The sequence below is a fragment of the Myxocyprinus asiaticus genome, chromosome 7 (genome assembly GCF_019703515.2).
Source record: "Myxocyprinus asiaticus isolate MX2 ecotype Aquarium Trade chromosome 7, UBuf_Myxa_2, whole genome shotgun sequence".
Taxonomy (NCBI): domain Eukaryota; kingdom Metazoa; phylum Chordata; class Actinopteri; order Cypriniformes; family Catostomidae; genus Myxocyprinus; species Myxocyprinus asiaticus.
Genome location: NC_059350.1, coordinates 4,529,959 through 4,554,381, shown reverse-complemented (window position 1 = coordinate 4,554,381; position 24,423 = coordinate 4,529,959). Strand labels below are relative to the sequence as shown.

At 36.3% G+C, this 24,423-nt stretch overlaps 2 protein-coding genes across 4 annotated transcripts; one reads left to right on the top strand and one right to left on the bottom strand.

The window, feature by feature from the left end:
- Positions 1–675: 675 nt before the first annotated feature.
- Positions 676–10,877, top strand: LOC127443802 (claudin domain-containing protein 1-like). Of its 2 annotated transcripts, XR_007897705.1 has the most exons (6): positions 676–714; positions 1,709–2,275; positions 2,465–2,572; positions 5,958–6,095; positions 6,278–8,777; positions 10,738–10,877. XR_007897705.1 is itself a non-coding variant. In XM_051702710.1 (5 exons), exons 2-5 carry the CDS (start codon positions 1,981–1,983, stop codon positions 6,496–6,498), a joined length of 762 nt encoding a protein of 253 aa, XP_051558670.1. In that variant the 5' UTR covers positions 676–714; positions 1,709–1,980; the 3' UTR covers positions 6,499–10,499. The 2 variants fall into 2 exon arrangements, 1 of the variants encoding a protein (XP_051558670.1); XM_051702710.1 differs by lacking the exon at positions 10,738–10,877 and having other exon boundaries at positions 6,278–10,499.
- LOC127443795 (N-acyl-aromatic-L-amino acid amidohydrolase (carboxylate-forming) B-like) lies at positions 10,654–24,227 on the bottom strand. 2 transcript variants are annotated; one of them, XM_051702700.1, is made up of 7 exons: positions 24,047–24,227; positions 16,173–16,408; positions 13,537–13,732; positions 13,283–13,376; positions 13,079–13,186; positions 12,582–12,694; positions 10,654–11,428 (listed from the first exon to the last, which is right to left on the bottom strand). In XM_051702700.1, exons 2-7 carry the CDS (start codon positions 16,406–16,408, stop codon positions 11,231–11,233), a joined length of 945 nt encoding a protein of 314 aa, XP_051558660.1. In that variant the 5' UTR covers positions 24,047–24,227; the 3' UTR covers positions 10,654–11,230. The 2 variants fall into 2 exon arrangements, with proteins under 2 accessions (XP_051558660.1, XP_051558661.1); XM_051702701.1 differs by lacking the exon at positions 24,047–24,227 and adding an exon at positions 18,136–18,252.
- Between the last annotated feature and the right edge of the window lie 196 nt (positions 24,228–24,423).

The window sequence follows — 24,423 nt, the reverse complement described above, 5'->3', positions numbered from 1 at the left end:
CCTACAGAGCTGAGATATTCTACTGAAAATCTTCATTTGTGTTCTGCAGAAGAAAGAAAGTCATACACATGGGATGGCATGAGGGTGAGTAAATGATGAGAGAATTTTCATTTTGGGGTGAACTATCCCTTTAATATTATAGTGCCTTTAGTCAGAATGAGAGGTTTGAGTGTACAGCAGGGCTGTTTATTTTTGCACAGTATAGCCTTTGTTGACTTACACACTATAATATCACAGTGACATTATGAACCATTTTTATGTATCTGTTTTTTGTTTGTTTGTTTGTTTTTTTAAAGCCATCCAGGAACAATATTTGCATGTAAATAAACCAAGTGGACTGTTTTATTTACAGTATTTTGTTTTATCAATATACTGTATGTGAGATACACATAACTACTGCTGGGAAGTACCTTTTCTCTATATAACGGGAAAAAAATCTGCTTGAGTTTGCTTACATTAAGGTGTCTACATACATTTTATTTGCCATTTTTTAAATTTAGGATTTTATTAAACCGATTTATGTAGTTTCATAAAACGGGACTGAATGTTTTAGAGTGAGACAAACCAACTGATATCACAAAATATCATTGATAAATAAATGCTTCTCGAACGTACATTGTCTGCTCGTGCACGCCTGGATTGATGTTGGGATGTGCACGCGCACGCTTAACCGGAAATGGATTCATCAGCTGCGCAAAGGGTTTGTACAATATGGTAAGTGACACCTTTGGCAGAAAACACATTTTGTTGCTTTAAACATTCAGATATTTCGGATATTTTTGTCATACAGTGGACGTTTTAGCATTATACTCACAACAGTACACTTAAAGATTCAATTCGTAGTTTTTTTGTGTGAAATTCTCGAGTATGATGCTAAAAACAAACACTAGTCTGTTAGCTTCCATGCTAGTCAACATCAAACACCGACTTTAACCCTTGTGCAGCCTTCGGGACATTTTTTTGTCTTTTTCGTTTTTGTTTTTTCTATCATTTTGGCTGTATTAATGACAAAAGCATACATTTTGGCAAACGTGTGTATTTTTGGGGGAATTTTGATATTTCAATCTCAGTTCCTATAATACATCTATAATACACTGTGTACACAAAATAGTTACACTCAGGACCTTCAGGACAAAAATGTCCCCATAGAAACCCATTAAAACTGCAATATTTGATCCCAGTGCCATTAAAGCATAAAATCTGTGGTATTATGCTTTCATTCTGGAGCCCTGACTTCAAAATGTACATTTTTAATATTTTCCACCAGATGGCGCCATTTTTCTCATGTTTAGCCTATGGAGCAAATACATGCTTTTTTCCAATTTTCTGCTTGCTGTATTATAGAGCACTGCAGGACAATTGAATAAATGATGCAGCTAAAATTGTGTGGGTGTGTTGGTATAGATGTCAGAGTGTGTTTTTTTATGTGTGTAAAAAACAACACGAATGATTAAATACTTATAATATTTATATTTGATAAACCCTCATATATATATATATATATATATATATATATATATAATTTTTAACTCCGAACCTGATAACATGTTCATCATAGAACATTTGTATTAAAGTCATTGTCTGTATGAATCGCATTTGTAATGTATTTTTAATAACAACAGAGTTTTGTTTGCAAAAACAAAATGAGTGTCGTGACATGTCATTTACCCATAAGCTGAACCTGATTAACTACAGTTCTCTATTTCAGGTAAAACACTTCTGTGTGTCTTGAGAAAATCACCCTGAGCCAAGGAGGGAGAGATTTGGTTTTCTGCATTGGGCATTAGATGAAGATGTTGTCTTATCGTGATAATAATCTTTGCTCATGAAAAGAACCCGTTGTGTAAACACCAAATAACAGGACAAACGATATGACATTTCTTCTTACATCAGTCATTACACTTATGTCCTAAAAGCACAGTTCATTGTCATTTTTTGCCTCTAACATCTTGTTATAATACCCGATACACTGTCTAAACCATGGTGGACAACCGTTATGCCACAGCGCTGGTCATCGGCTCTGTGCTGAGCCTACTTGCCTGTGTCTATCTCTCTGTTGCCATTGGAACACAGAACTGGTACCAGTACCACAGCCAGCCGGCCAGCAATGATGCAAATAACGGTTCAGATCTGCACAACCTGCGGCAGGACTTTGAGGGAGAGGATGTGGATGAGCGGACCTACAGTGTGGCTCTGTTCAGGCTTAACGGCACTCTGGGTCTTTGGTGGCGCTGTCTTCTAGTTCCCCAAGACTCGTACTGGTTTAAAGAGCCTGGTAAGTAGATTACCTGTCTGTCCCTTCATCCATTCAGCCAACATCAAAGTTTTTCTTGACAAACATTCCATGTGTAATTATGCATTATTGTTAGGCCTCTGTAATTTCAAGTTTAAAAAAATGTATGCTAACTATCTGTTGCTGGGTCTCTCTCCTCTTTGTCCACTTCCTTTTTTTTTTTCTCTCCAGATCCAACACTGGTGACTAAATGTCAGGCCTTTACTTTACAGCAGCAGTGGGAATCCAAGTATAAATCCCCTGGAAATATCAACAGTGGAGATGATCTGCTCCGCACCTGTACGTCCTGACTCAAAAACAACCATGTACACATACCTACTCGTACAAATAACAGGGTTCCCACGGTCATGAACAACCTGGAAATGTCCATTTTAACCCTTAAATGCACAGGTGTTTTGGCAAACATTATTACATACTCGGGTCTGTAGCAACAGGACGATGTAATGGGATATCGACGATATCTGACAAATATCCTGATGCCGATTGCAACACTCATTGATAGACAATGAATGACCAAATCGGGAAATGACAAAACCATAGAGTTGGGAAGTCACCAATTATATAAAATAGCAGCACAGGGTGTGAAATAAGCACCCTCAAAATGCGGGTAGTCTATATCGTACTCATGGCGGGCAATTTTGCTGATCTACCCGCCACTGTGCAGGGCTAACTGTAAGATGTTTCAGAATGACACATGATAAGAAATGCTGTTAGACACCATGACACGCGCTTGCAGAAACTCACTTTATTATATTTTGATGCACTGTTTGTTCAGAGGCATGTAGCGGGAGCGTATCTCGTGGAACACGCGTATGTAAGAGTTTTCACTCTTCTGTTTCAGTCGTCTGAAAACTGCTTTCAAGTATAGTGTCGTGTATGAGAATGCTGCAAATAGCATAAGACAATCTCAGGAGGTGCTCTGAGTTTAGTTCACTTTATTTTCGCGCCCTTAACATGCAACGCAACTCTGCAGGTTCACTTTATACATAGCCTATACATGTGTGAGTAAATCATAAAATAATACAAAAACACATTCACATTGAACCTAAAATTGATTTATATTAATCATTATTATTATTATCATTATTATGTTTATAATTATAGTTGTCTTTAGACCTTGTATTAGTAATTTTCCTCCTGTTGTCATAGACGGATACTTGCATGACGGCAAATGGAAGGGTGGTTATATATGATTTTTTTTTACCACTTTGTTATTTTAATTGCTTTTTTGTTTAGTTTGAAGAGCAATTTGAATTTGGAAATATCTTTGGTTTAAGTTTTTTGTGTTTTAACAAATTAATTTAATTTTTAAAGCAAAATCAATAAAGCAAGAATATTCACCGATCCCTCGGCCAGGGGGTTGACTATGTAATTGGATATCGCAATATTTTGAATATTTTTCTTGCATATCGCCCAGCCCCACCTGGCATATACAGTATACTATATATGTATATAAATATATCACAGATGGATCTAAAATGGATCAAAATGCCCAGATAGTGTCAAATGTTTAAAACATTTTCAAGACTATTTGAAAATTAATAGAATAGAAGACTTTTTGATATATTTTGAGGTTTTATTTTTATATTTCAAAGAGGTGGTTCAACAAATATAGAACAAGATACATTACTTCCACGGTGAAATTTCATGAGACGCAACTGGATTACATATTGAGATTGAACACATATTGAGCTACAGATAACACATAATCTACACATAAGCTATGTATTTTCTCAGGCACTTTTTGAGTCCAAGTAGATACAAAACTTGCACAACACCCAAATAGCAATAGTCATATAATACTGTTCATGTGTTGTACTTTCTATAGTTTACTTCCATGTTGATTCCTCATCAAATAGCAATATCAAATGTAAATCAAGTCAGTCACTGACACATCAGCGACACCTTGAATAAGAAATAGCACGTATAATATGTATGTGTACACACATGGAATAATAATAATTTGCGATTGACACAGAAAATCAATGCAATATAGTAGTCATTTGTATGAATAAATTACTCATTTTTTTTGTAATAAAGAAATAGTCATGTGATAGTAAACTTATTTAGACATAAAATAATCATAAAAATATGATTTATGGAAGCATAAAAAAATGACACTTGCATATCTTGTAAACAATTTTTTTTTTTATACTATTCAGAAGAGAATATTTGAGGAATTCTAAAGAGGTGTGGGCATAACTACAAAAAATGGATGAGGTACATGGGGTGGAATGAGGTCCCGGGTCACTAAAGAACCGATGTATGCATTAAAGGGTTAAAAAGTTCATTTTGAAGTTGTGGTTTCCAGGCCTGGAAAAGTCACAGTATTTTTAGTTATGCTCCGCTCTAAAATATTTCATCTGCTATGAATTGTTCTTTATATGAATACAGTCTATATAAAATTATGATGTTTAAAAATCCAGTAATCATGAGTGACTAGAAAAGACAGGAAATTCATTGTTCAAAAGGAGTTTACATACACTTAGGTTGAATTCATTAAAACTAATTTTTTAACCACTCCACAGATTTCATATTAGCAAACTATAGTTTTGTAGGTTTGGCAAGTTGTGTAGGACATCTGCTTTTTGCATGATGTGAGTCATTTTTCCAACAATTGTTTACAGACAGATTGTTTCACATTTAATTTGACTATATCACAATTCCTGTGGGTCAGAAGTTTACATGCAAGTTTGCAGCGTGGAAAATTCCAGAAAATGATGTCAAGCCTTTAGACAGTTAGCCAATTAGCCTCTATTAGGAGGTGTACTGAATTGGAGGTGTACCTGTGGATGTATTTTAAGACCTACCTTCAAACTCGGTGCCTCTTTGCTTGACACAATGGGAAAATCTAAAGAAATAGGCCAAGACCTCAGAAAAAAAATTGTGGACCTCCACAAGTCTGGTTCATCCTTGGGAGCAATTTCCGAATGCCTGAAGGTACCACGTTCATCTGTACAAACAATAGTACGCAAGTATAAACACCATGAGACCACGCAGCCATCATACCGCTCAAGAAGGAGACACATTCTGTCTCCTAGAGATGAACGTAGTTTAGTGCGAAAAGTGCAAATCAATCCCAGAACAACAGCAAAGGACCTGGTGAAGATGCTGGAGGAAACAGGTAGACAAGTATCTATATCCACAGTAAAACGAGTCCTATATCGACATAACCTGAAACGCTGCTCAGCCATCATTCTCTCAACTATTATTCTGACATTTCACATTCTTAAAATAAAGTAGTGATCCTAACTGACCTAAGACAGGGAATGTTTTCTACGATTTTTAATCTACAATGTGAAGAGTTCAGTGTTGATTTGGGCTAGAGCTCACTGTCTGTAAATTATATTTTATTTAACTGTGTGAGAATTGTATTATTCTGCTGACACCCTTGAAAAGGTTTTTAAGAGTAAGTTTAGAGTATTCATTAATTAGAGATTGAGTTGTTTTACCTATTATATTTTAACCTGGATTTCACCATGAAAATAGCTATAGAAGCTAGCATGGTGTTAAAAAACACAATAAATGTTCATTCTGAATGTTCAGTTAATTGTTAGTTGTTTTTCCAGACACCGTTAGAAGTTCACATTGTCTTGGTCATTACATTGTCATTTGCACGTTCTAAATGCCTTTCAAGGTGTGTTGTGGTTGTGTCTGTCCTCAGGTCTGTGGAAGTGTCAGTTCCTTTTGCCACTGGTGTCTGTGGGGCTGGTGTTTCTAGGCGCATTAATTGGAGTGTGTGCCTGCCTTTGCCGCAGTATCACACCCACCCTGTTTGTAGGGCTGCTGCATCTACTGGCTGGTAAGACACACAACTAACAAGTTTGCCATTAGTATGTTGCTAAGTTAATGACACAATACTCTGATAAGCATGAAAGCACAAATATTATGAAAAATAGTAAAAAATGTTGATACCTTTGGATATTGAACGCATTATAAATAAGAATATGCATATATTATGTTAATTATGTGTTTTGTTCACAGGCCTGTGTTCTTTGGCTACAGTATGCTGTTTCCTTGCGGGTGTGCACCTGCTCCATGAGATATCCGATCTGCCCGAGGGGATGGACCACTCTCCAGGCTGGTCCCTGTTCCTGGCGCTGGTCTCTTCTCCACTGCAGATGATGGCTGCTGCACTCTTCATATGGGCTGCCAGGAGCCACCGCCAACACTACACTCGAATGACAGCCTACAGAGTTGCCTAGGCAACAGAGGACTCACTATAGTGTTGCTCAAGCAGCTGTCCAGTCTCACACGAACAACACTCACATGTTTGCTTTAGCAGCTGCTCTACCACTAACAAACAAGCTGTTCTTTTAGAAAGGTTGCAAAGGAAACGGCATGAACTCACTGCCCACTGTCAGTAGATTCAATTAATGGAATAGTTCATTTAAAAGGAAAATTCTGTCATCATTTACTCACCTTCATGGTTTTCTAATGCGGAACCCTAAAGGAGAAATTTGGAAGAATGCACTGGTCGCTCTTTTCCATATAATTGGAATAAATGGAGACTGGAGCTTTCAAGCCTTAAAATGGATGCAAAAAGCACCATACATTTATTGTAAAGGTGATCCATACAGTCGTAGCTTTTTTTAATAGTAATTTTTCACTTGCCGCTTTGTGAATCGGATCAATTGATTCATTGAAAAAAGATTTTTAAAAAACTTGAGTTTTTTCTGTTTACGAATCGGACATTACTACAACTCTCACAAATGCACCACAGAGAGATAGATGTCGAGATTTTCTGTGAATAACATCTTATTTATTCATTATTCCAGTTTGGAATGACATGAGGGTGAGTAAATAATGACAGAATTTCCACTTTCGAGTGAACAATTCCTTTAGCACACTGTCCACTCAAAGCACTCCCCTGTGAATGCTTGCATCACATGAAGGATTTTCTGTCTAATCTGCCTTTTTAACCACTCTGTTAAGCTCTGTGCTGTATATCCTATAAACAAAAACAGAAAAACAACGGCTCATAAACAGGTAAACTGTCGCTCCACATTCACCAGAGAAAAAAAGAAGCATACTATTGTTGTCTGGGCTTTACCCCTTTTTTATGACATTTTGAAGTCTCAAACTCAGTGGTTCTCAACTGGTTTTGCAGATTCAAGTGATAGATGAATTTGCGCAAAAATACTTTAGTTTGATTGGATGCACAGGCTTCGACGTCAGCGAAAATGTTTATAAGCCTATTTATTTTGCTATTCAGTTAGTTGCATTTTATTATTTGCACTTAGCATTGTTTTTTCCCTGCCGTCTGTGACCCTATCAGTACAGACCTGCAACCCATTTTTGGGTCATTACGAGAGCTAGACCGATATATCAGTTTTACTGATTAATTGGTGCCGATAGTTGTTTTTTGTTAACTATCAGTTATCTGCAAAAATCTATGCCGATCTTTATTCTGCATTTCAAAATAAGAGTTCCCGGTGTGCTTCAGGCTTGTTTATACTTAGATGTCACCTCTTTATGCACCAAATCTTTTTTATCTGGTTATTATTGGGATTTTGGTTGAACAAAAAACTGCATCTGAGATTTTATTCATTTTGGACTCTTTGCCTTTACCCTCCTTGGTAAAAAAAAAAAAAAAAAGAATAAGAAATGTTGGGGCCTGGGTAGCTCAGTGGTAAAATACGCTGGCTACCACCCCTGGAGTTCGCTAGTTCGAATCCCAGGGCGTGCTGAGTGACTCCAGCCAGGTCTCCTAAGCAACCAAATTGGCCCAGTTGCTAGGGAGGGTAGAGTCACATGGGGTAACCTCCTCGTGGTCGCTGTAATGTGGTTTGTTCTCGGTGGGGCGCATGGTGAATTGAGTGTGGTTGCCGCGGTGGATGGCGTGAAGCCTCCACACGCGCTATGTCTCCGTGGCAACGCGCTCAACAAGCCACGTGATAAGATGTGCGGGTTGACTGTCTCAGACGCGGAGGCAACTGAGATTCGTCCTCCGCCACCCGGACTGAGGCAAATCACTATGCGACCACGAGGACTTAGAGCGCATTGGGAATTGGGCATTCCAAATTGGGAGAAAAAGGGGAAAAATCCCCAAAAAATAAAAAAAAGTATAAGAAATGTTTTTGACATTCTATAAATCGATTTTAAAAACTATCGGTTGATTAATCAGTTATCAGCCATTCCCACCACCTTAGTTATACTTCCAATTCGACTCGAAAGCTCAGCATCTGCGTACACGTGAACGCGTGCCTGTCCAAGTATACTCCGTTTAACAGTGCAAATATCTGCAAAATCCACTATCGGTCAACCCACGAGTTGAGAACCACTGTTTTAACCCAGCACTCGCTTTATATTTATGTCAGGTGTAACATTTTGTTTGTCTTGTGTTTTTATTCACTTGATAATAGATTGTGTTGTAGCTTCCCAACAATGACATTACTTTTTATGAAGAAATTAGTAAATTGTGAATTAGTGTTTTGCAATCCCAAGAATGCAGTAAGGTGTTGCCAGGCCCAAAAGACTGAAGGTTTGTATCTGACATAAGCATTAACCACTTGAGCCTTGGTGTGTTTTCTGAAATGTTTGTTGTGGTTATTTATTTTTTGTTCTTTTGCTTTGCATTTGTTTATGGTGTGTTGTTCCCCATTTTGTTTTTGTTTTTTTCTTTAAGAATATACAATGGCGGCCAAAAGTTTGGAATAATGATCAGATTTTGCTCTTATGGAAAGAAATCGGTACTTTTATTCACCAAAGTGGCATTCAACTGATCACAATGTATAGTCAGGACATTAATAACGTGAAAAATTACTATTACAATTTGAAAAAAATGTTCAGAACTTCTTAAACTACTTCAAAGAGTTCTCATCAAAAAATCCTCCACGTGCAGCAATGACAGCTTTGCAGATCCTTGTTATTCTAGCTGTCAGTTTGTCCAGATACTCAGGTGACATTTCACCCCACACTTCCTGTAGCACTTGCCATAGATGTGACTGTCTTGTCGGGCACTTCTCACGCACCTTACAGTCTAGCTGATCCCAATAAAAACTCAATGGGGTTAAGATCCATAACACTCTTTTCCAATTATCTGTTGTCCAATGTCTGTGTTTCTTTGCCCACTCTAACCTTTTCTTTTTGTTTTTCTGTTTCAAAAGTGGCTTTTTCTTTGCAATTCTTCCCATAAGTCCTGCACCCCTGAGTCTTCTCTTTACTGTTGTACATGAAACTGGTGTTGAGCGGGTAGAATTCAATGAAGCTGTCAGCTGAGGACATGTGAGGCGTCTATTTCTCAAACTAGAGACTCTGATGTACTTATCCTCTTGTTTAGTTGTACATCTGGTCTTCCACATCTCTTTCTGTCCTTGTTAGAGCCAGTTGTTCTTTGTCTTTGAAGACTGTAGTGTACACCTTTGTATGAAATCTTAAGTTTTTGGCAATTTCAAGCATTGTATAGCCTTCATTCCTCAAAACAATGATTGACTGATGAGTTTCTAGAGAAAGAAGGTTTTTTTTTTTTTTTTGCCATTTTTGACCTAATATTGACCTTAAGACATGTCAGTCTATTGCGTACTGTGGCAACTCAAAAACAAAGACAATGTTAAGCTTCATTTAACGAACCAAATAGCTTTCAGCTGTGTTTGATATAATGGCAAGTGATTTTTCTAGTACCAAATGATCAATTTAGCATGATTACTCAAGGATAAGGTGTTGGAGTGATGGCTGCTGTCTAGATTTGATCAAAAATGACTTTTTTCAAATAGTGATGGTGCTGTTTTTTACATCAGTAATGTCCTGACTATACATTGTGATCAGTTGAATGTCAATTTCCTTCCGAAACAGCAAAATCTGTACATTATTTGGCCGCCAGTGTATTTCAACATGTACATTACATTTGTTTAGTAACTTTTAGATTACAGTTTTTATTTACTTTTTTATGGTTCAGGTAGCCGTTTAAAGCTGCAGTTTATATACTTATTTCTGCTATGATTTTTCCCGCTATTTTGTCATCCAAATGTACCGATTTTAAAAGATTTATTGTCGTACTTCAGTTTTGGATTGCATAGTGAGATGTGTGACATCGAAAATACCCCAAGTTCGCTCTGAAGACTGGGTTGTCCAAACTAATACAAGACACTCCCTTTTTTTTTTTTTCTCAGGCAAAATGTCGACAAATATGGTGCTTGGAGTGATATAAATAACACAAATAGAGGTCTTGTTTTGGTTTGTGCATCACCATTTTATTTTGAATTTGTGTCAAGAGGATATCAGAGTTTCACGTGGACTGTTTTTGACTTGTATGACATGTATCATAACGTGTATTGGGCTTCACCCATGAACTCCTTAAGGTTTTATTGTACAATCTGCTGACAAGCAACAATCATAAAGGACAGTAAAAGTTGCACACGGCCTTTTGTTCCACCTGGTTTATTCTGTGCATTGTAATATTTGAAATCAAGTTTTGTTCAAGTGAGGTTGTTTTTTTGTTCTAGGAATTTACAGCCCTTGAGAGGTTCAGTTTTCTTAAAGCAATCAGAAGAAACGGCATCAGCAATACAATGAAGAAGATACCTCACACTCCACAGCTCTCTGTGACATCATCATGAGATGGTGTTCATAATACTTCCAATGGTTTTGCTTTTTATAGACATTTTTATACAAGTTCCTTTTAAATGAACATTTTGCTGGTCACAATAAATATCTTTTCATCCTCAACAATGTTGCCCATCTTTTTGCAGCAGAGTATAGTGAATATGAGTCATTCATTGTGTTGTTTAGGTTTGCAGAACATGGAGTGTACCTGAGATATCAGTAGATTTAGCATTGAGATCTTTTGAGATGTTTTCCATCTTTTGATTTCATCAGATCAAAATCATCTGTGTTTTGATAGTTCGTAATCACTTAAATGCTTCATATGCTGTGATTCTTTCATTGATTCATGAAATTTGATGAATTTATAAGAGGAAAATTTATTTTCCATCTCCTTCAGTCTTTTTGTACTTGCACTGTTGGAATCGGCAGCTTAATCTTTTTTGCTAAGTGAAAAGCAATTCCTTTTTCATAGTAGGCACACTCGTTGATGAAGAAAGGATAAAGTGATTCTTCCTCCTCATACTTCACAGTTTCTCCAGAAAATGACAAAAACAAAGGATCACCTTTCTTGAGCTGGCAGAAGTCTCTGTCCTAGAAAACAAGGCACAGTTTTTAGTTTAACTTTATGAAAATGTTATGTTTAGTTTTTGGGTGGAAGTCGAGAGAAAAAAAACAAGATTTTGTTTTTATTTTATTTTTTTGCATGAAGAAAATGAAACTATTTTAGGACCATTAAAGGGATAGTTCACCCCAGTAATGAAAATTATCTCATAATTTTCTCATCCTCATGCCATCCCGGATGTGTATGAGTTTCTTTCTGCTGCTGAACACAAAGATTTTTAGAAGAATATTTCAGCTATGTAGGTCCATACAATGCAAGTCAACAGGGTCCAAAACTTTGAAGCTCAAAAAGCACATAAAGGCAGTTTAAAAGTAATCCATACAACTCCAGTGGTTTAATCCATGTCTTCAGAAGCGTTATGATAGGTGTGGGTGAGAAACAGACTTTTTTTTTTTTTTACTATAATTCTCCACTTTCAAACAGCCCTCCTAAGAGCTCTTCTTTTGTTTTTGGTGATATGCATTCTTCATGCATATCGCCACCTACTGGGCAGGGAGGAGAACTTATAGTAAAAAAGGACTTAAATATTTATCTGTTTCTCACCCACACCTATCATATCACTTCTGAAGACTTGGATTAAACCAATGGAGTTTTATGGATTACTTTTATGCTGCTTTTATGTGCTTTATTGAGCTTGAAAGTTTTGGACCCTCTTGACTTGCACTGTGTAGACCTGCAGAGCTGAGATATTCTTCTAAAAATCTTTATGTTCAACAGAAGAAAGTCTTACACATCTGGTGAGTAAATGATGAGAGAATTCTCATTTTTGGCTAAACTGTCCCTTTAAGATTTTTTTGCATTTTGCCATTTTCTGGATAATTTATTTTGGCATTTCTTCCCAAATTCACTTTACCGTAATGTGAAAAAAAAAAAAAAAAAAGAAATAAACAGCCTTTGTTTTAAAGCAAAACAGAATGTCTTTCTTTTGATCTGGGAGTTAAATATAGACAAACTAGAGAACTAGAGATGTCCGACTAGAGATGAATCACTCTTTTGTGTTGGTTCTCATTCAATTCGTTTGCTGATCATTTTGAAGCATTTGGACAGCTGATTCATGCATTACATCATTCAGAGCTGTTTCTCACTCAGTAACACAGTTTTACACAGAAGAAATATCTTCACCTGTAGCTGAGGGTGAATAACAGCATTGAGCTCCCGAGTCTCAGGATCTCTGGGATAATCAATACTCTTGTGCCACATAAAGACTTCAACCTCCCCACCTTCAAATACTGTTCCTGAAAACACCATATAGTTAAAAAGAAAAAAAAAAAGTTACAAATCGAAGATTCTGTCATTATTAACTTACCCGTTTATCATTCCAAACTCATGAGATGATTTTTTTGGGACAATCTACATGCAGAAACAACCATTTTTGTCAAGCTCCAAAAAAAAAAAAAAAAAAACTTTTTTAAAAGCATCTTAAAGTAGACCATTTGACTTGTACACTATATTTCAAGTCTTCTGAAGTCATACAACAGCATAGAGGTTTGGAACGAGATGAGGGTGAGTAAATAATGACAGAATTTTCATTTATGGCTGAACTATTCCTTTCATTTAGTAAAAGATCTACAACTGCATTTGATATTATGTGAAATACACAGGTAAGGCACATTTAGTACCTGAGTTGAATTTTTGTATCCAGTCTATTGTCACATCCACACCCTCTTTCATAAAGTTATAAATGTCTGCCCTGATGACACCATGCGGCTGCGGCCCAACCTCTATCGCTATGGAAACACAGGTCATAATCCTCACCATCAGAGCGTGCATTTGTGGTTTATTATACAAAAAGGAGATTGACTGAAATGAGCACAATCACTTACAAAAGCCATGCTTGGACACAGTTTCCAATGAATGTGCATCACTAATTGGAACATCCATCGTGACCACTCGCACAGGCACTTGGGTTATCTTTGTCTTAAATGTGCACACGACAAAACACAACATCAAAACACATTCACACACAAACAAACACATTCTACTCTTTGCATTTAGTTGGTTGTCTGTCAACACAAACAACAGCTAAGGACACAGTATGGAGCTTGTTGAAGAACACTTGATGTTTTTAAAGTCTTGCCTGTAAGTATTTGCAGATGTGCAGGGTCACCCAGTCATTGGTGGTGTAATGGATGAGAGTCAGTCCCATGTTAGAAGTGGTGTTATGGAGGTCGCAGATCATGTCTATGGCACCTGCAGACCCCTTCGGGCCCAGCAGAGCGTTCAGGTCCTGAGCTCGCCGCACTTCATATGGGCTACTGTCTGTAATAGGAGAACTTAAAAAACAATGATTTTAGATGCACTTAATAAAATAATTATATTTAGAAATGTACTGCATGGGTGAATCTCACAAAGCCCAGGTCATATTTCAACCCAAAATAAAAATAAAATAAAAATAAAGCCTATTTTAGGACAAATACGATTTTTTTGCATTGTGGAATTATTTTCCTGACAAATGAAGTCAAGATGAAACGGCACTCACAACCCATTTCACTTGCATAATTTAATTAAAAATGTACCTTTGTAAAAACTTTTTAATTTGAATAATGTGCACAGATAGATCATGCACAATAAGACCAGAATCAGGTATTCAGATAAATAGTGGTTAGTAAATAGTGTCAATTTGGATTTCATATTGACTTTAAGCACAACTACCACCTATTCTCATTAACGTAATACTTTTTAGTTTTTCTGTAATTATTCTCAGTGGTGAATGCCAATAAAATTAGGGATAAATTAAAGGCAGAACCTCACATACTACAATGATTTAAAATACTTATCAATTTAAAGAATGTATACAGTTTCAAGAAAAGGTATTAAAAAAATAAAATAAATAAAGAACCCTTTGGAATTACCTGCATTTATGTATAAATTTTTCTTAAAATCTAGTTTGATCTTCATCTAAGTTACAATAAAGAACAAACAGTTGTTTTAACTAATAACACATAAATTATTGTATTGTTCTTGTATATATTGAATACATAATTCAAACATTCACAGTGTTGGTTGTATGTGTTAAAAGTATGTGAACCCCTACGCTAATGACATCAACAAGAGCTAATTAGAGTCAGGAGTTGGCAAACCTTCCATGTAATTAATGAAACAAGATTGGAAGTTCAGGGTTGAGTTTGCTATTCACAAAAAGCATCTGCAAAAAAGAGATCTCAGAAGACCTACGATCAAGAATTGTTTCTTTGCATAAAGCTGGAAAGGGTTACAAAGTTATCTCGAAGAGCTTAGATATTCATCTGTCAACAGTTAGACAAATTGTCTATAAATGGAGATGATTTAGTACTATGGGTACTCTCACTAGAAGTGGCCGTCCAGCCAAGATGACTCAAAGGGCACACTGCAGAATGCTCAATGAGGTAAAAAAGTACCCTTGAGCGACAGATAAAGATTTGAAGGAATCACATCTCTGTTCATGAGTCTACCATATGGAAAACTTTAAACAGGCATGATGTCCATGGCAGGACACCACGAAGGAAACCACTGCTTTCTAATAAAAACATTGCTGCATGCCTGAAGTTTGCCAAAGACCACATTGACACTCCGCAACGCTACTGGGAAAATGTTTTGTGGACTGATGAAACTAAGGTTGAATTGTTTGGAAAGAAAACGCAGCACCGCGTATGGCGTAAAAAGGGCACCGCATACCAACATGAAAACATCATCCCAACGGTGAACTACGGTGGGGGGAGCATCATGATTTGGGGCTGCTTTGCTGCTTCCGGGCCCTGGATCACTTGCCATCATCGAGGGAAAAATGAATTCCCAAGTTTATGAAGATATCCTACAGGATAATGTCGGAGTGGCTGTGCACCAGCTGAAGCTCAGTGAAAATTGGATGATGCAGCAGGACAATGACCCAACACATCGAAGTAAATCCACTACAGAATGGCTTAAAAAAAAAGAAAATCCACCTTTTGGAGTGTCCCAGTCAGAGCCCAGACCTTAACCCAATAGAGATGCTGTGGAATGACCTCAAGAGAGCCGTTCACACCAGACATCCTAAGAACATGGCTGAGCTGAAGCAGTTCTGTAAGGAAGAATGGTCCAAATTTCCTTCTGAACATTTTGCAGGTCTAATCCGCATCTACCGGAAACGCTTGGTTGAGGTTTTTGCTGCCAAGAGTTCACTTGCTTTTTGCACAACATGTGAATGTTTAATGGGATGTGTTCAGTAAATAGTGGCTTAAACGAACCTTTTAACAAATCACATAATGTAAATTTCATGCTTACCTGTTTGCTTCAACAAGAAAAAGAAAAAAATCCACTATTATGCTTTCACAGCTTTCCAAAAGAAAAGAAAAATAGAGAGCGGTGGAATACAGCAGTCAAAAGAGAAAAAGAGGCCACATTTTCAGTCACTCCCTCAGCAGCTGTATTAGAAACCACACTGCAGCTTTAGTAACTAATTTTTCTTTTTTAACAAATTCCAAGGTAATATAAAACAAAATATATTGTTATAAATCTACACTAAATAATTTAAAAATTGCAAATATATAAATGTTTGCTTGATTTACATTGCTAAATAAGGTGGACACGCAGCGTCACAGTCTGTGAAAAGGTTCCATTGTCATGAAAATAATGTCAGAATGAAAACAAATCTTAAAATAGGCTTCATTCTTTTTTATGCTAAATATAATTTGGATTGAAATGCGACTCTTGACTTCATAAGAATACTAAGGTATACTCCATTCTGCAGTTCCACACCTCAGTATGGCACTGCTGAAGCAGCGGTTCATATCCGTGTCAATGTATCTTCTGCACTCTTTCACAGCCCGTGGGTTTGACAGAACTGTTGTCACAGGAATGGGCCACACACCATCTCCCATCACTTTCCGCTGTCTCTCCATCTCTCCCACTATGTACACTCCCGACATCTCATTTCCATGGGTACCGCCACACACGGCCATACGACCCACCGTTGGCAAGAAAGTAGATCCCATCTACAACAGAAAAGTAATGACAATTATATGGTGCTTTTTAAATATGGTTATATGGCATTATTCAAAAATTGTGTTTTAAATAATTACCATTATATCATAAGTCGCTTGGTCAGTATTTTGATAGTGAGTTACATTTACATTAAAGGAATATTCCAGGTTAAGTTCAAGTTAATTGATGGCGTTTGTGGCATAATGTTGATAACCACAAAAATTAATTTTGACTTGTCCCTTTTCTTAAAAATAAAAAGCAAAAATCTGGGGTATAGTGAGACAGCGTAACGCCGTAAACCCTGTAATTCTGCGGAAACTGTGATTTAAACAAATTTACAGATCAAATAATACACCAGTTTTGACAGAAGAATTAATGTAAGTGCTTTTAAAAATATATAAGCTTCATATGAATGAAAATTCTCACATCATTATCTCACCCTTATGCCATCCCAGATGTGTATGAATTTCTTTCTTCTGCTGAACACAAACAAAAATATCTCAGCTCTGTAGGTCCATACAATGCAAGTGAATGGTGACTAGAACTTTGAAGGTACAAAAAGCACATAAGTGCAGCATAAAAGGAATCCATACGACTCCAGTGGTTTAATCCTTGTCTTCTGAAGCTATATGATAGGTGTGGGTGATAAACAGATATATTTCATTATCATTAAATGATGAGAGAATTTTTATTTTTGGGTGAACTAACCCTTTAAAACCCTCCAAAAATTGGCCCATTCACTTCCATTGTAAGTGCCTCACTGTAACCTCAATTTCTGCCTTTTTTATAAAGAAAAGGAGGAATGAGTCAAAATAAATGTTTGTTAAAGGTGCTATATGTAAGATTGACAACAAGTGTTTGAAATGGGTACTGCAGTCCAAATTCAAAATATTGGAGATTTGTCTGCCCCGCCCCAGACTCAAAGGGGTTGCCAGAATGTTGACACGCAAATTTTATAAATTTAAGTTGTGGCTAAACGTTCAAAACACTGGGTTTTTAACGTTCATTCCGGTGCATTTTGTCCTCTTGCTAAGATGATTAAAAAGCTCTATTTTAAATGCAACTCAAAACATTTTCTACTGTTATATGTTTACTGATTTGTAAAACTGCTGATGAAGTTGATAAGGTTGATAGATGACAAAACAATCATTAATACCCACAAAGGGGGTCAAATGGGCAGGGTCTATCTGGGTCATACAATGCATGACTTGTTATGTCTCTAAGTCATTCATTCACTATTTTGCATGGGTGTTTTAAACAGCAGCGGTATGAATAAAATACACAATAGCTTTATAAACAAATATATTCCAAAAGCATTTCAGCAATCATCTAATTAAGAAATAAGGTAGGAGAGCTGCGCATTGCACCTTACAAGGCCCTTTAGCCGTGACTATATTCACAATATGCATTATTTTCCATAGTAAACATTATTTTATAATCAAAATTATTAAATGCCAATTGAAGAATAGTTCCTAACATAACGAAATGTTGCAATATGCAACAAAAACAACGATATTCTACAAGTGCTTTGCAGTTTAAGTGGAACTACTTCTAAGGTTTATTTGAAAAAGGACAAACTATCTGTTAATGCTAATAGCCTATTAACAATATATCTAAATAGCAGCATGTTTGAAACATGCTAAACTTCCTGCTTGTCTGAATTCCACAAATCCTTTAGAAGCAGACAAAAAGATACTTCAAAAAGCTTTAGACTGCAAAAGAAAAAAAAACCTCCTACCTTTATTTTTAAGACAGCAGCAACTACTTCTTTGTGGAGCTGCTTTCGCTCTAATCCTGTTTTACACTAAAGTTGCACAAGGCTTTGGAGAACTTTGTACACATACAGTAGGTGAGGTGTGACAGGACATGCCTGCTGAGTCTAGCTGCAGGGGTCGGAGTGTTACACAAGCTGCAGCGTGCCAGTTAACATTGAATACTTTTAAGAATTTGACGTCCTGCAGTGTGATATGCTGAACTGAAATAGCATTTAGCTCATTTCTTTAAAATTATGCATGCAGTTTTCTGACTTTATATTAATTTAAATTAACCATAGAATAGGCCTAGATTTGTTTTTAATACTTTTATTTGTCACACCACAGGACTATTTCAAATGAACTAAGACAGAAAGTAACTAAAAATGATGAAAAACTTGGTGACTAGTTACAAGACCTAAGAAATACACTTTCCCACATTCATGTTAACCTAAAATCTCGATGATGAATGAAAATAAATCATGGACATTTTGTATGTCAACTATCCATGTAAGAAAAATATTATTTTCTTCTGCAGCTCTCAAACGACACACGCAAGAACAAAAGCTCTTACTTTTTCCCATATGGGTCAATGACGTGACGCCAATTTTTATTTTTTTGTCTGGATCTATTAAGGGTCCAAGTACTTTGTACTAACATTAAAATACATACAATACAATATTTTTATTGTGTTAATACATCTTGTTTTGCAAAATTCTCACAAGATTCACATTTGCTGCTACTGAGCTTGAGGTATGGGTAGGTTAGGGGTTAGGGTTAGGGTTATGGGTAAGAGTTGGAGTATGGTTATGTTTAGAGTTAGGGTTAAGGGTTTTGGTATGGTTATCTTTAGGGTTAAGTGTTGGGATAGGGTTAGGTTTAGGGATAGGGTAGGGTTAGGTTTAGGGTTAGGGTAGGGTTAGGTTTAGGGTTAGGGTAGGGTTAGGTTTAGGGTTAGGAGTAAGGGTTGGGGTTTGGTTATGTTTACGGTTAGGAGTCAGGGTTGGGGTATGGTTGTGTTTAGGGATAGGAGTCAGGGTTGGGGTATGGTTGTGTTTAGGGTTAGGGTAGGGTTAGGTTTAGGGTTAGGAGTAAGGGTTGGGGTTTGGTTATGTTTAGTGTTAGGAGTCAGGGTTGGGGTATGGTTGTGTTTAGGGTTAGGGTAGGGTTAGGTTTAGGGTTAGGAGTAAGGGTTGGGGTTTGGTTATGTTTAGTGTTAGGAGTCAGGGTTGGGGTATGGTTGTGTTTAGGGTTAGGGTAGGGTTATGTTTAGGGTTAGGAGTAAGGGTTGGGGTTTGGTTATGTTTACGGTTAGGAGTCAGGGTTGGGGTATGGTTGTGTTTAGGGTTAGGGTAGGGTTAGGTTTAGGGTTAGGAGTAAGGGTTGGGTTATGGTTATGTTTAGGGTTAGGAGTCAAGGTTGGGGTATGGTTGTGTTTAGGGTTAGGTGTAAGTGTTGTTGTATGGTTATGTTTAGGGTTAAGGGGTAAGGGTTGGGGTATGTTTATGTTTAGCTTTAGGATTAGGTGTAAGGGTTTGGTTAGCGGTAAGGGTTGGAGTATTGTTATGTTTAGAGTTAGGGTTAAGGGTTTTGGTATGGTTATCTTTAGGGTTAAGTGTTGGGGTAGAGTTAGGTTTAGGGTTAGGGTAGGGTTAGGTTTAGGGTTAGGAGTAAGGGTTGGGGTATGGTTATGTTTAGGGTTAAGGGTTGGGGTATGTTTATTTTTAGCGTTAGGATTAGGGGTAAGGGTTTGGTTAGCGGTTAGGGTTGGGGTATGGTTATGTTTAGAGTTAGTGTTTATGGTTTTGGTATGGTTACTTTTAGGGTTAAGTGTTGGGATAGGTTTAGGTTTAGGTTTAGTGTAGGGTTAGGTTTGAGGTTAGGGGTGAGGTTGAGCGTTGGGGTATGGTTATGTTTCAGGTTAAGCGTTGGGGTATGGTTAGGGTTAGGGTTTGGGGTTGTATTAGGTTTAGCGTTAGGGGTAAGGGTTGGGGTATTGTTTTGTTTAGGGTCAGTGGTACATTTTGGGTTATGGTTATGTTTAGGGTTAGGGTTAAGGTTAAAATGTTATATTCAGATGTAATTTAATGCAGGTTCTTTAAATGGAATTTCAGCGCATCAACACTTGTGTTTTTAATAAGTACTTTGTATCAAATGCTTAAGTACATATTAGTTAAAGACACCTAATATATAGTTATAATAGTTTATTCAAAAATACATTAAATGCAAGTCACTATGATAAACATGTTTTTAATTTCTGAATTCAAAGCCATTTTCATATTTTTTCTGAGGTATGAAATTGAAAATTTCTAATAGGTGTAACCATCTGGAGACATTGGGCCATGAGCAGAACACATTTTTGAGTAAATCGCTTGTAAAACGGTTCTGTCGTAAATTCTCGGATTCATGAAAGTTTTCGTATTTTCAAAGCATTAGTTGGTACGAACAAAGTTTACACCTGCTCTCAACCACATGTAAATAGCGTGTAAGACATCCGAACTTGTTGTGTACTTTCAGACAAACTGCAATAACTACATTTTGATAGAAGTGAAATTAAATAAAATGATGAAAAAAATTAACTATTTATTAAATGAGTGAAATTAACCTTAAAAAACTAATATAAATTAGTATATATATATATATATATATATATACATATTTCTTTTTTTTTTTCTTTTTAAACAATAGCCTATATAGAAACATTTCTTTGCTGCTTGCATTTATTTTTTCAAAGTATCATTTTTCCAGCAGAATTGCTTTACATATGGTGAAAGATTCATGGAAAGATGCAGTTTGCATTTTATATTATTTTATTTTATATTATTAATGAATGCTCTCTAACATGGCTGGTTGAACTTTTTTATTTTATTTGATATGAGCTCTATAATTTAGGTTTCATAATTTATTATAGGCATCTGTAAATTGCATTCAGCTGATAATGTATGGTCAATGCTAATGCTGTTAAACCCATAAATAAACACATTGCGGGCAGGTGCATACAACAGGAAAAAAATAGAAAAACACCGCACACTGTTGTATAGCTTGCAAATAGGTAAAATCTTACAGCGTTTCGGTCAAAGATCTTTTTCTGGCATTCTATTAATTTCTCTGACGTTTCTTCCAGTTGCAAGTATTTTACTGTAACCATCATGATTTACACGAGAAGTTTCAAAAATGATGTTGGCGATGCACTCCATACTGAACCAGAGAAGGTTAACGGTGTTGGACATCCTCATCCCGGCATGAACTGAACATTTTTTACACTCATGTCAAACCATTTTTATTGACCTCTTGAACTGTTTGATTCACAAAAGAGCTTCCGATGACAGCAAAAACATGCAATTTACTGTAAGGCCTCACTTTCTTTAGATGCGCTGTTGTGTTTGCTAAATCAAAAATTACGATGTGAATGCACTTCATTTATAAAAACTATCTCTGTTTCGTATAGGTGTTAACAGCATTTACAAGCGAGTCTGGTGCCTTGCGTTTTCATGAGCGTGGATTATAATAATTGTGAATGAATGTTTGGAACTCATTAACATTTATTATCAAATCTGGGGAGTAGGAAGTGTTTTTAATCTGGCAGAAAGTTTTCAGGAAGGTCCATTTTACTTGTAAATTACTCCAAATTTACTCATATATTTAGGAAAGTTTCATGAATGAGGCCCATTAACAATAAAAAAAAAAAGTCTAATTAACTTTACATTTGGCAGACGCTTTTATCCAAAGCGACTTACAGTGCACTTATTACAGGGACAATCCGCCCAGAGCAACCTGGAGTTAAGTGCCTTGCTCAAGGACACAATGGTGGTGGCTGTGGGGATCGAACCAGCAACCTTCTGATTATCAGTTCAGTGCTTTAGCCCACAACGCCACCACCACTCCAAACTGAATTAAAAGCTGAATTCTTAAAATAAGATTTTTGGTATAATAATTTGGAATAATCTTTTATTATTATTATTTCCTAAAATAAATAAGGAGTGAAGCTATTTTTGTTTTAAAATATGATTAATATTAAATAAAAGAAAAAAAAAGAAAAAAAAAGAAAAAAAAGCATTTGTCTACCAAATTTAAGTCTGTTCGTGCAACCAACATGTGTCCATTTTGTTGTCATGTGACCAAAATAAAAAGAAAAAAAAAACATAAAACAGAGAAGATATAGACCCTCATACACTTTTTAAATTTTATTTTAAATAAAGTAAGCCTAAGAAAACTTAAATAAAAAAAAAAAAAGAATTACCTCGAAAAATATGTTTGAAAACATTTTTTAAATTAATGATTAAGTTGTGCACTGTCATGTATTTAAGATGCAAGGAAAGTATTTTAATTCCTTTTACTTGAATGCTATAAATTATTTTCCAAAAATTCATGAAATCAACATGGACACAAATATTACACTTCTGCGAACTAGACATGTGTTTTAAACTAGACTTTTAAACACTTTTGTATCATCTTTATCATGTCATGCTTATCATTTTGGACAATAATACTTATACCCTAATCCATTACATACAACCTACAGTAAATCTTGATGTTGATTCAGAAATCTCCATGGGCAGATTCTCCATCAACTATTCATCTACAAACACACGTTTAGCTATCTAATGGAGGACATACCATACACTTTGTTTTTACATAATTATAATGACTACAGACTAACCCTATAACCCTCACTCTAACCCTACCCCTAAAAGAAATTATTTTACATTTGTAGGATACTAAATTGTATTTACTTTATTTATGTACCAATTTTAAGGTTGGGGACATCCCAAAATCTCCTCAAAGGGAGGTTTTGTCGGATTTTGCTCACTTTTGGGGACAAATTTATCCCTAAACTATAACATTACGCACATGTTTGTTTTTCCATCAAAGTGGGGACATTCCACTGATTTATTTGATTGTATCCTGAGCTACTGATATTTTCTATCCCATAACCCTAACACAAACCTTTGTAGATTTTCATTAAGACATTAATTAGTATGTTTATAAAACCGTTTTCCTTGTAGCGTCCGTTGCCTGGTTCCCAAAATGTAGGTTTTACTATCCTTCAGTAAAAAAAGCTCTTTCGCTGAACTTGATTCAATCGTGAACAGTGGTTGCACATGTTTGAAATTAGTTTTCTTAACTTAATATTACTATGTAATCTCAACACCAACACTTTGTGTAGAAAGAACTGAATTGAACTGGGTAAATTCAACGAAATTTGATGTGTCAATGTAACTCAAAAACATCTCCTTAATTTCTTTATGGACTAACTAGTGAAAGTGAACGTTAGCATTCTAAATACATGCTGGTTGGAAGCACTACAACTACGCTAATTTTAGCACAGCAATTGCTTAACGAAGCAAGCAATCAATTTCATATGCGACATCTACCTGTCCTCATCATTAGCACAAGCTCCACTCTTCACCATAATAGTAACCCCCAAAACTCCAACATAACATAACATTAAACACTAACAATTATCCCCCTTTACATTCATCTTGCACAAATCACAAAAATAAACCTTAACTTTAACATGTCTCCTCCCTATCAAGTCTCATGCAAAGCATGCTGGAAAATAGAAAATCCCCTGCCCATTTTCATCAATGCTACATTAACACCACACCAAAAAGAATGAATGTAGTCCCAACTTAATTAAGTAAACTTCCATTTTACCAATTTAAATGGATAGAACACAATGAAATCAAGTTGTGACAAATTGTTCTAAAATTGTGTTGCTTTAGTTCACAATCCTTTTTTTATTTTTTATTTTTTTATTTTGAGTGTTGTGGGGATGTTTGGTTCAATGTAGGCAAAACCTGATCCACACACAGACACACATGCAGGGGCCTCCCACATTCCCAGTGTAGGACGCTTCCAAATCGCTCACACATAAAAAGTAGCCGACTGATTTACCTTCAGTTGTTCCTCACTGATAGCTGTCTTTATTCTGCAGTGATCAACCCTGAATCATCTTTTATCACTTCCACTGGCCATGAGGCTCCAGTATGAAGGTAGTGTTTTGCTGACTCATACAGGCACTCGGAATAGACCGTATGTAGAGAAAAAGGAACGAGAGAGTAATAACATAGAAAGGGCGAAGAGAAAGAAGAGAGGCGTGGCAGTGGAACTGCTGGCTTGAATTTGAATGCAGAACAACACAGATTATACATAACTGTGACAGAGACTGGGTGGGAAAGTGTTTCATAACAAATCGGTATTTCCTGTCGCCTTCCCTGCTACTACCTTAGGGCATGCACAGATCCTAAGAAATCAAAAGGGGTGTTGTTGTG